Source organism: Lissotriton helveticus, chromosome 9 (genome assembly GCF_964261635.1).
Source record: "Lissotriton helveticus chromosome 9, aLisHel1.1, whole genome shotgun sequence".
NCBI classification, from domain to species: domain Eukaryota; kingdom Metazoa; phylum Chordata; class Amphibia; order Caudata; family Salamandridae; genus Lissotriton; species Lissotriton helveticus.
The window spans coordinates 1,285,180,941-1,285,193,051 of record NC_136070.1 but is presented as its reverse complement, the minus strand read 5'-3'; the positions used below and the strand labels follow the sequence as shown (position 1 = coordinate 1,285,193,051).

The 12,111-nt window shown below is 44.8% G+C and overlaps 1 protein-coding gene across 3 annotated transcripts in view; it reads left to right on the top strand.

Moving 5' to 3' along the window:
- The window catches only part of ALAS1 (5'-aminolevulinate synthase 1), a 43,793-nt gene that overhangs the window by 24,609 nt on the left and 7,073 nt on the right, over nucleotides 1-12,111 (top strand). For all 3 annotated transcript variants that reach the window (XM_078661883.1, XM_078661885.1, XM_078661884.1), the window contains exons 6-8: nucleotides 2,384-2,568; nucleotides 3,154-3,333; nucleotides 11,349-11,513. In XM_078661883.1, the coding sequence (XP_078518009.1) occupies nucleotides 2,384-2,568; nucleotides 3,154-3,333; nucleotides 11,349-11,513 (530 nt within the window). The remainder of the gene's footprint in view (nucleotides 1-2,383; nucleotides 2,569-3,153; nucleotides 3,334-11,348; nucleotides 11,514-12,111) is intronic.

Here is a 12,111-nt window from a genome sequence, read left to right as displayed (position 1 = left end):
AATTTATGGGGGCAACCTCTGGCCTGGTATGTTTCCCGTTCTGCCAACTGACACAGTCAAGGTCTTCTTCCCACTCTCTGATCGTCGGGGGTCTGTTCGCTCCCCATAGTCTGGCTGAATTACGTTTCACCACCCCTGCAGCGGTGGACAGCCATTTGCTCTGGTATTTGGACCATTTCCCTTCCCCTTCAATACCTAGTAAAAAACATTTTGCCTCCAGTGGGTTTGCTAGTCCTGCGACTTCCTTCATCACCCCTGTTACCCTGTTCCAGAAGCATTGTATTAAAGGGCAGTCCCAGATCACGTGGTGGAAGGTGCCTCTGTTACCACATCCCCTAGTGCACTTGGCTGACTCGCTGGGACTCGTCTCGTGTATCCTGGATATAGAGAGGTACGATCTGTGCAGCACGCGAAGCTGCAGCAAGCGACACCGAGCATGGGTGGCGATCTCCCTAGGACTCTGCAGGGCCTCCCTCCATCCCTTGTCTTCCAGGAGGCCCAAGCTGTCTGTCCAGGCCTTCCTCAGTTGGATAAGAGGATCCGGTGAATTGTTCATTATCTTTTTATATACTGAGGAGACTGCCTTAGTGAGCATAGGGACCAGGAGCAGCCGGTCCTATGTAGGGGAGTACTCCGGCATTTGTTCCCTGTTGGGCAGGTGACACTTTAGTACGTGCTGTAGTTGCAGATTTCGAAATATCTCCTCTTGGTCTTACTCCAACGCTCTAACAGTTAGTAGTGAACCCCCCTCCACCACCCCCCGACGTCTCCCAGCGTATCTATTCCTATTGGGTGCCATTGTGTGTGGCTACGCCCCCTCTTCACTTCTCCCAGGCTGTTACGATCCCACAATGGGGTTTCCGCTGTAGCTTGTAGCATTTGTATTTGTTTTTATTCGATCTCCCGAAGGCAGATCAGAAAAGATACATACAATAAGAAAAAATCATGCAGTATAAAACAGCACTGTTCTCTCATACACATTAATCACGTTTAATAAGTATGGGGCAGTAGTGGGCACCATTTGAATGATGCAATAATCTCGGACTGCTGGTTTAGCCACTTCCGTTACTTCCCTAGTAGCTTGTTTATGCTTTAAAAACCAGTCCTGGACCCAGTTTCTGTCTTTCTTCACAATTATCTCCGGGTGCTCAAACAAGTGGGCACATCCCAGCGCAAGGAAACTCTCTTTGATATACTGTAAGCTTGCCGTTCCACCCTAGACGCCAAGAAACAGACTTAAGAAGGCACCAAAAGTATTTGGAGTCCAAGAAGAATGCATTCTGGGCGTCCCCCAAACAATCCTCATACCTCACCGAGTGAAAGGGAGGATTTAGACACTGTACTTCCTCCCGAGACCCTTCATAAATCTTGACGAGTCTATTGACAGAATGAGTAATTCCTATACCAAAGTTCTTGTCCCCAGGCTATTGGACCCATTGTGGGTCAAACAAAAGATTTTGGATGCGGTGGTCTCACCCACGTAACGCTGTTTGCTTAATCATTGGCCACCTCGGCCCACTGTGGTAAGATGGTATGACCAGGGTGGACGCAACTGCAATTAAAGATATATTCTCTTCCTGGGTAATGCAGGAATCCACTTTATATAAAAAAAATACCTCGAGGCATACCACAGGTATATCCTTTATTGTGAGCTGCCACATACTTTATTAAAATATGAATAAACAAATGACTGGATGTTCAGGGGTACCTTGGCTCCATCATCCTTTGAAAGTGCCAACATGTTTCTACCCATGTAAGAGCCACGTGATTGATATGGGGCATTTTTCAGGGCCAAAAGGATACTTACTCCAATTCCATGAGTGTTTGATACCGTGTATAGAAATGTATGTATTGAATGGACTGAAATTTTCCGCCCTTTTTACCTCCCCAAACAAGCCTGAATCGTCTGTTTGCACACAAGATGGATCCTGGCGTTTGGCTGAACTCTCTTGAGGCTTGGCCTCCTTTAGAGATGTGCGCCTTTTATTAAATGTAAAACTGTGCGGGGGCCTGCCGGCCCTGAAGGGTTAACGAGGCAGACTCCTCATGAAGTCCCTTTTTAAATCGAGTTCTTGTTGTCTGCTCCAGTGACTTCCTGAGTCCTCTTCTTCACTTCAGTCCCAAAGCCTGCTTTGCAACAGGAACATTGAGAGCAAAGCACACTTCAGTGTTTGTTTCCTCTGCACTCGTTCTCATGGCTGGCTCTCCTCCTCTGCTTAACCCACTTCTTTAACTTTCACGAACAAAAGTTATATTTGTGTTGATTGTGGCTGGGCGGGTTACCGCCCCTGTAAATGGGGCACAGCCAGATCCCGCTATGCTGCTTTTCATGGGATCTAGAGAAGTTTACTAACTGTTTGCACTCCTTCATGTTTACCAACAGGGAAACTCTAAAGAAGCATGGCGCCGGAGCAGGTGGGACAAGGAACATCTCTGGAACCAGTAAATTTCATGTCGATCTTGAGCGCGAGTTGGCTGATCTCCACGGCAAAGACGCAGCTTTGTTGTTTACGTCCTGTTTTGTCGCAAACGACTCCACCCTTTTCACTCTGGCTAAAATGTTACCGGGTAAGTTCTTCCAGGAGCAGCGCAGTCTGTGTAATGTCACAAGTGACTTGCTAGTGTCTTGCCAGGATGTATTGGGGCAGGAGCCTTCTCCGTTTATGCACCAAGGCTCTGTAACAATGCCCCGTCCCCATCAGGTGTACCCCGACCCTACTCCAAGAAACGCCTCTTTACAAAACGCGGTCACAAGGAAGTAGGTGCCTGCCCTGGTCATAGTACCAACCTTCTGCTGCAGTAACTGAGCAGAACTTGACCTTTTGACTCTGTACGATATTCCGCTACCTTTGGCGAGGCTTGTACTAGACCTTTTCCACATACATGCACATGTATGCATGACTGAACTACTGTTTGATATCCTGCTTCTGGCCAAAGCAGCGAGGAGCCCACCTCGAAAGGGTCGGTAGATCACTTATGTGGCTGCATTTATTTGTCTGCGCGACTAAAGGGATTTAGAACTCATGGCATCCATTTGCTCTTTCCATTTAAAAAAAAAAAAGCGTATATTTTTGCTACTTTGTTTTTTGTCGCAAGAATGATGAAAATGTAATTATTTTTACGATGAAAATAATCCTTGTGTCTTGTTTTAAGGCTGTGAGATTTATTCTGATGCTGGGAACCACGCCTCCATGATAATGGGGATCCGCAACAGCCGCGTGCCCAAGTACGTCTTCCGCCACAACGATGTTGGCCATCTCCGTGACATCCTGAAGAAGTCCGATCCGTCCATCCCGAAGATTGTTGCTTTCGAGACAGTTCACTCCATGGATGGTAAGCTTCGTCTTAAAATGCTTTCATGAGGAGAGTCTGGCGGCCCAGTCCCTGCTCCTCGCTGCTGTTCTCTTCCCAGTATGACATCTCTTTCGGTTTGTGGGCCTGTATGGATCGAAACGTGTTGGTCTTTGTTCTTCAGTACCCAGAAGCAACCGAGTCTCCTGTGTGATGCTGTCTGAAGTAGAATAGGGGAGAGCTATGGTTCAGGCTGCCAACTAGTAGAGGGGGCCGCATGCTTAGCTTTGCTAGTTGAGCAGCAATAACTACCATGACTAGTTGCTTATTAATAACCTGGACATTTGTTTACATCAAACCTAGACCAGCACTCGGCTAACTAACGTGGAGTAAAGATTAGGAAGTTATTTAATAGTAGAGCGATAAAACCAGTAAACCTAGTAGGTTTTCGACTGTGTTTATAAACTGACGTGTTTTCTCTGAAGGAGCAGAGCCATAGTCGGACGATCTCAAAGAGCGGGTCTATCGGGCAGTCGGAGGCGCTTGGCGAAGAGCCAGATCATCAGACGGGTGGATCCTGTACCAGAAACCCAACCATTAAAGCAATGGGGATCTTTGAGAGACTTTTCTGGGTGTTAACAGGGCGGGCAGATTAATCTTGGGTGCAATATTAGGGTTACGTTAACAGTGCAGGTGCCTTTTCAGGGAACTTGTTGCTTCTCCACAAGAGCAGCTAAGCCTATGGCCCCTTCTGTAAGACCACCTCCCCTCCCCGGTCCCCTGGTCCCCTGGACTGAGCTCAAGATTAATGCTGCCAGTGACGCGAATGACTGGAGAAGAGCATGTGTACTCCATACATAACCAGCTCACTTCGGTCTTCTACTGATTTCAAATACTACGGGCAGGGCCACTGGAATTATACGGCAGGTGAGCACCAATTATTTGGCATGGCAGACTAAATTATGCGACAAGAAAAAGAAATTATGCGGCGTAGTGTGGCACAGTTTGTGATTGTATTACTTCATTATTTTGTAATTCTTACTCCTAATACTATCTGCACAAAGATTTCACGGCATAAGTGCCAGTTTTACATCCAAAATCGGAAATTAGGTCTTCCAATTGGTGTGAACAAATATCGCCATGTTTTTAGTAACTTTCCGTTTTAAGCTAAAAACTATTTCTTTTGTTAAAATCTGAGGATTATGCAGCAGATAATGGATTATGTGGCCAATGTGGCGAATCCTTAATTATGCCAAAAATACAGTGGCCGCATCATTTCAGGGGCCCTGCCTATGGGTTTCTTTTCTATGGGCGCTGAATCCAGCTGCCGATGAGCTCTGCATTCATATCTTGAGCCTGGATACTCTCCCACTGTGGGCATCTCTTGCAGATGAAGAGTGCCCTCTCCTCCACTGTGCCCGTTTCTTGTAGCGGAGGATTGTTCGCTCCCCCACAGTGCCCCTTTCTTGAAATTGAGTCCCAGACACTCACTCTGTGTCTTCATTTCTTGTAGAAAAGAACTGCTTGCTCGACTAATCGGCCAACTTCTGGTATGCTCTTGAGACAGTTAATCCTGAATTACCCAGTGGTATTGTTCCACTGTTTTTAGGCAGATTCAGAAATCCAGGTTCTTGCCACGGCTTCGTGGCACTAAGTATCAAAATTTCTTTATTTCGGCAAAAGATGCCATAAAAGAGTCAAGCACAAAGCATTACATTTAAAAAAAAACAAAAAACATTTTTAAGCAATTGCACATATACATATATTTAAAAAAGAAAAAAAATGTAAGCACATCCTTTAGAATATACCAAGTAACCCCCCTTTGGGTGGATCATCTGCTGGTCAATTATGGGAGCATACATCAATCATTTATAACTGTTGTCCCTTTTTTTTCCTTAAAAAAATATTGAATGTAAGAATCGGCAAACACTGAATATTATTACTTGGTTAGTGTTAGTTTTAAGTATTCTTAGAGCCTGGTTACATGAGTTTAAACCTAACAGTAAGCATAGTGGTTTGATCCATCTTTTTCTGGGTGTTTATATAAGCAGGACAAATGAGAAACATGTGAGCCTCGGTTTAAAGATGTTCGCATTCACACATGGTACATAGATCATCAGCTTCCAAGGACGGATCAGTTGTCCTCCTAGACCATCGTGCTAATGTGCTTTTAATCAGCAAATTGCTGTACCTAAATTTAAAAAAAAGTGTTTTGGCTAGGGGAGGTTCTATCTCATCGAGAAAAGTCTCGAATAGAGGTTCATCCTTAAAGCTCAAAACTTTTGTTACCAGAGTTCCAGCAACCGAAGCATTTGTTGCCCTGCTTACCATGCAACTCCAAAATGCCCTTTTTAAAGTTAATTTTGCATTGGGTGGTAGAAGTTCCGGGTTTTCCCAGAAATGAATTAGACCTATTTCTGTAAACCAAATCTTGACATGCTTTATCCATGGGATAGTTAATGAGTTACCATATTCCATAATTTCTTTTAACCCATCCCTGTAGTCCTGTAGTTCGGGCACTCTCCATAATCTAACCCATAACATCAACGGGCGGATTATTGTATAATGGTCAGTCCTTTTGACGTTCAGGTCCAATTCAAGAGGTACTAAAGGAGTGCCTCTTGGCACTCTTACCAAACTCCTCATGAAATTATTGTCCAAAACGCGAAAGGAATCTTTTGACCCTGGCCCCCAGATTTCTGCGCCATACAGCGCTCATGGTTGAACCTTAAATTTAAATCAACTACTGGGGACACCGCTTTGCTAGTGCTCAGACTTTGTTTTTTAAGGATTGGTTTAACATTCTGAATAAATGCTAGCTTACTTTTTTCCCTTTGGGGTCTCCAGGTGAACTTCGAATCTAAGGTAACACCCAAGTATGAAAAGTGCGAGACTGATTCTAGTTCAATTCCATCCAAAATTAAGCGTCCTTTAGCTGTTTTTTGTGGATTTAGGGACATACATTTGGTCTTATTCCCATTTATCTCCAGGCCTTTCTTCCTACAATAACTACTAAAAGAATTAAGTAAAGCCTGGAGGCCTCTTTTTGTTTGGGAAATCAAAATAGTGTCGTCAGCAAACAACAATGATGTCACCCTTTCACCATTCAGTTTAGGTGAGTCATTTATGCATCCTTCTAGATGTTTTGGGATGTCATTCACAAAGAGTGAAAAAAGTGTGGGGGCCAAAACACAGCCTTGGCGGACTCCGCGCTCGATAGGGATTTTTTGGGTTAATTCCCCATTAGGGCCCCATCGGATTTTCGCAAAGTTCCTTTCGTGTAGTTCTTTTATCTGAACCAAGAGGCTATTTGGCAATCCTACATCATTCAATGTTTTCCATAGAAGATTGCGGGGCACTAAATCAAACGCTGCTCTCAGGTCAACGAAAGCAACGTATAAATGACCTTTTTTGATGTGTACATATTTCCAATAGAGACAGCAGAATCTGAATATCTGGTCAATTGTGCTTACTTTACTACGGAACCCAGCTTGAAATTTCGTTAAAATTGCATTCTCGTCCATCCAATCACTGACACGGGTTAATATGTGTTGTGAATAAATTTTCTGGAGGATGTCCAACAAGCTGATTGGCCGGTAGTTAGAAGGGTCCATCCGATCCCCTTTCTTGTAGATTAAAACAATTTCTGCCCCACGCCAACTTTCCAGAAATCTAAGCAAAGGGATAATGTATTAAACAAGTAATTTATATATGGTGCCCAGGTTGTTAAGTCATGTTTATAAAGATCACCAGGTATCTTGTCCAAGCCTGGTGCTTTACCTGACTTTACTAATTTAATTGCCGACTCTGTTTCGGCTATTGTAAAACCTATACACTCTGTGGGGTATTCAAGAAATGGAGCATTCACCTCTATTCCAGTGTCTTCATATTTTTTGTAGAGGTTGGTAAAGTGGTTGACCCAAGTTGATTCGTCCAAATGGACGTCTTTAACCACTCTCCCTACATGGTTCCTATTGGTAACTAACCTCCAGAAACCAACATTGTCGTTTTTGACAGCCCACAGCATATCGGCCCATAGTTCTTCCTCCCAGGCTTTTTTAGAGACCTTTTGTACTTGCTTATAATTATTCCTAGCGGTTTTTATCTCAGGTAAAATATTAGATTTTATAGCTAAAATGAGAGCCTTTTTAGATTCCCTACAGATTCCGTCCTACCATGGTTTACTATTGGACAGGTTCTGTGTTTTTTGTTGGGGTGTTTTGGGCATTTTAGTTACAAGTATTTTAAGTTCGTTAAAATTTTTTTTGTGCAAAGACATAAAATGAATGGGATTTCCTTCTATATCATTAGAACGTACAAATGAATCAAAAGACCCTGCAAGGAGTGTGTATATCTCCGCCAGGATCTCACCATGGTCCAATATAAATGGCCATTTGAGGGCTCGTCTATTGTTGCTAACGTGTATCTCTGTGTTGGGGCCATTGTCTGCTAGCACTGTACCCACATCACCCTGCAGCAACGAATCTTCTATTAATAGACTTAGTGGAAAATGATCACTTTCTGTTCTATCCTTAACCTCAAAGTCCTGAATGTAGTGCCAGATAGGGATAGAGACAATTACAAAATCTAAATTACTCCTGTAATTGTTTCTACTGAAGGTTGGTTTTTTCAGGATATCAGACGATAAGCGTCCGTTACAGGCTCTTAGAGAATAAGCCGCACATATATTTGTTATCTGAACTGCCAAAGTTGAACATTTAATCGGTTTGGCGTTCTCAAGTGCAGGGATTTTATTTGCGTAATCCTCATCTTCAAAAATATCACAGAGCCCCAGGACTGGTTCATAATTACAATTTAAATCACCTGCCAAAATGACAGAATCGTCTTTACTATCTAACCCACTCAGGAAAAAGTCTAATTTGGCTAGTGTTGGCGAAGCTTTTGATAGAGGTGTTGGTCTGTTGTAAACATTTATTAAATATAATTTTTTCCCTTCACGTGTAATGATCTTAAGCATTAGTATGTCTGGTGAGTTTACATCTACCACCTCAATTTGAACCTTTAATTCGACTTTCACCCAAAGACCTCCCGATGGCCTTCCGCTCCTAGATGGGGTGGCGCCTATTCCAAATGTTTTGTACCCTATTCTATGGGGTGTTACCACTGCCCATGTTTCTTGTAACAAGCAAAAATCATTAGTATCAACAAATTCTGCCCATTCTGGATCCCTCAGATGTTTTGAGACACCGGCTATGTTCCAAGAAACCAACCTTAGAGGCTCAAGCACATTGGCCAAGATCGTGGATTGCACTACCAAAGTTGTCTCCACGGACATTGGTTGGCGTCTCAACAATTCTTCTTCCACAGCACCCAGTTCGTCATGTCCCATTTCATCCTCCACCCCAACATTTCCATCCCTCAAAAATGCATTTAGTATGGGTCTATGCAAAACATTTAAGCAACCCGAAGCAGCCCCAATAACTATATCTTGGGGATTTCCCATGCATCTTGATTCGTCCAGCTCCCTTGTAGGATGTACTGCGTTTAAGTTCTGTTGAGGGCGGGCATCCTCAGATATACTTGTGAAAGCTTGGGGGTCGTCGTCGCGCCCAACTGGACGCTGAATACTATTGCTCAAGCTCGAAGCTGGTATAACCACAATTACAGCCGGGTTGGTAAGGAGTATTGCTGTTGTTGAACAATTTGCCCCTACACTCTCCGTCCCTTCTATGTCAACAGCTTTACCATCTATTCCGGTAGGACTAATTCCTTTTCCATAATTCCCTCTGCTCATAGAGCGTCAATCACAGTCATCAAGACCGTTGAAAATGTCGTATCTGTTGGTGGTCTCTAAGGGCGTAAATGGGTTTAAGTAGTCCATTCTCCTGTTAGAGGAAAGAGTAGACCTTAATGGTACTTAGCTCCAACCATAAGGGTCCGGAGCCAACAGAGGATACGATGGATAAGGATTCATCCTAGCATCATGTGCGGTTGGAGGACAAGCTTGTGTTTGCATAGGTTGAGGAGGGTGGTACTGAGATGGAAAAACCACTGATCTGGGGTAGAAATACGTTAGTGGTCGGGGAATAATACGATTATTAGTATTACCTGCATGCCAATTTAATATAACGTGGACAGCGTTGGGATCCCTAAAGTTCACCACCACCACATCCCCCTTAATGTCCTTAAGTCTACCACCCAGCCACTGTGTTCGTCGAACATTTATGATGTCGCCATCAATACCACTTGGGAGTGGCCGATTTTAACCTGAGCCAATGAATGATCTTATTTTTCAATTGGACATAGCCTTCCCGCTTGTTTTCTTCTAGTACGGGGACCCCTGTTAAGACAACAACAAAGGGAACTGCTTCCGGAGGTAATTCTGGAAGTGGGACCCTGTATGGTCTTCCCTGCTTGTGCCTAGGGCCCTCTACTTCCTGTGAGGGTTTTTTCGGTAGTGTTCCTCCTATCCCGATTGATGGTTTACAGGCTATTGTGGCCAAAGTCTGGGCAGATTGTGGCTTTGGCAGAGTTGATGAATGTCTCCCACCTTTGTTGTCAGGTATGTTCATTATAGTTGGGGCCTTGTTGGTAGCAGAACTGGGGGCAGATGTAGTGGAAAGTGCAGGCAATGTATTGGTTTGAGTAACCATATTTGGATCTGATAAAGTGGAAGCATCCTTCTTCCCCAGTTCCTTTTCCAAGTTCCCAAGTCGTTCTTCGACCTTGTCCAATCTCTCTAGAATTGCTGATGAGTAATTTTTAATTAGGGTTTCGATACTTTCAAGTGTTACAGGAGTTTGGACTGTTTCGGATGTGATGGTATCTGGGGAGATAGCAATATAGGAGTCCCCCTTAGATTGCGAAGTGGCTGACGGTTGAGACATTAAATTTAAGGACTGTGATGCACCTATTACAGCCTTATCACACCCAGGAATAGTTTTTGCCTTTTTACCAAAATCTGAGTGGCTTAGTTTTGGCTGTGAGAGTTCCCCCCCCTTTTCCGCCTTTTTTTGTCGGTGGTGGGCCATAATTTCTAGCTAGCGGAATTTTGGCTTTTGCCTTGTTCCGTATGCTAATGCAAGACGAAGGTGCGGGGGTGATCTGGGCCTTCGTTATTATAGGCATGTTAATGCAAGGTATGGGTGAAGGGACAATTGAATCTGGTTTAGGAGAAGTGGCAGGAGTGAATATACTGTCTCTAAATACTAAAGGCAAATCATCCGTTTGAGATAGTCTTTCGTTGCCATTTGGGCTCCTTTGATCTATAAGGGCAGCAGGAACAGATGACTGTGATACCGACCTCATTTTCATACTTTCTACAGAACGACGGCGTTCTGCTCGTCGTTCTGCTAAAGTAATCTCCCTCGGGTCATCCCCCACTGATTTAATAAAATAATTATCCAAGGTGCCATTAGGCGTCCCCCCTGTCTTATCGAGCATATCTGTGCCCGCACTTGAGGATAGTAATGACATTAATAATAAACAGCCAAAAATAGGAGGGCACGCAGGGTAAACTTGATTACAACTTACGCAAATGAATACGATTGTTCAAAGGGGTTTGCCCAGTCCAGTCTCTTCAGGCCTCTGAGGGCCACAGAGGGCCCGCCCTTTGCCCGGGCTTAGCCCCGGGCGCTCCCGCGTAGCGGGATGCTTAGATTGCTTATATATGACGCCCTACCGTTGAGAGAAGGGGCGGGGCCCAGAGGGAGAGCAGCCCAGGTGTCACGGGCGCGGGTTAGCCAGGGACTCCTGGGAAAGAGTCCCAACCCGATTGCTCGCAGCCCTCTGCCCAGGACCTCACAGGCAACAGCTCCGACGTGGATTTCAAGCCCCAGACGATGCGGGACCCGCGGAGCGGGTACCGTGAGGCGTGGAGAAGTAGGTGCTGAGAATGCAGTCCGTTCTGCAACAAGCGTCCGCTGCAGGCGTTAGGGTAGTCCCCCTAGGCACTAGGTATGGTCCTCTGTAGATCAGAGTGGGCACTGGTGTTTGATTTGTCCATCCCTCCTATGGCCGCTCTAACGCATTATCTTCTGCGCTCCATGTACAGGGTTTTAACAAATTCTGCTCCTTTAACTCTTGTTCTGCTGCAGGTGCCGTCTGTCCTTTGGAAGAAATGTGTGACGTGGCGCATGAATTTGGAGCGATCACCTTTGTCGATGAAGTGCACGCTGTTGGACTGTACGGTGCCCGCGGAGGAGGGATCGGAGACCGAGATGGGGTGATGCCCAAGATGGACATCATTTCCGGAACATTGGGTATGTCATGTGCTTTTAGGGGAAGTGGGACTCTTTTCCACTCTACAGTCAGACCTCATGAAGTGTTTAAAAGTGTTACTTTTTTATGTTTAAATTAAATTCTAGCATCTGTGTGTCCCACATCAAAAAGATTGTTTGTTTTGTATAAACATTGAATCAATTAGTTCCTGTTGGTGTGGCTTGTCTAAAGCCTTAGCTATGCGTAGAATTTGCATACCTTGCACACAACCCTCCAGCAGGCCACTGCTGACTGGAAGATACTAGGTTATTGTTGGTACTGGATCCAGCAGTCACCCCGTGATCCGTCACCCCGTTGGAGTCACTAGCAACTGGATCAGTAGTAAGATCTCGTCGGAGATGGTTTCATGCAGCGATGGGCAGCTCTGTGGAGTAGAAGAGTAAGCTTCTCCGAGTAAGTGAATGATTCATCCCATGACCCCCACCTTGGAGCACAGGTAAAACCCGTCCTTTCGGAGAACTCCTGGTGGCTGACATTCATTCAAGCATCCATCCATCCCTCTTTGTATTCTGCACGCGCCACAGGTGTAGGCATTCTACAAAGCAGCTCTGTGCACCTTTCTATCATTGCCCGGCACAA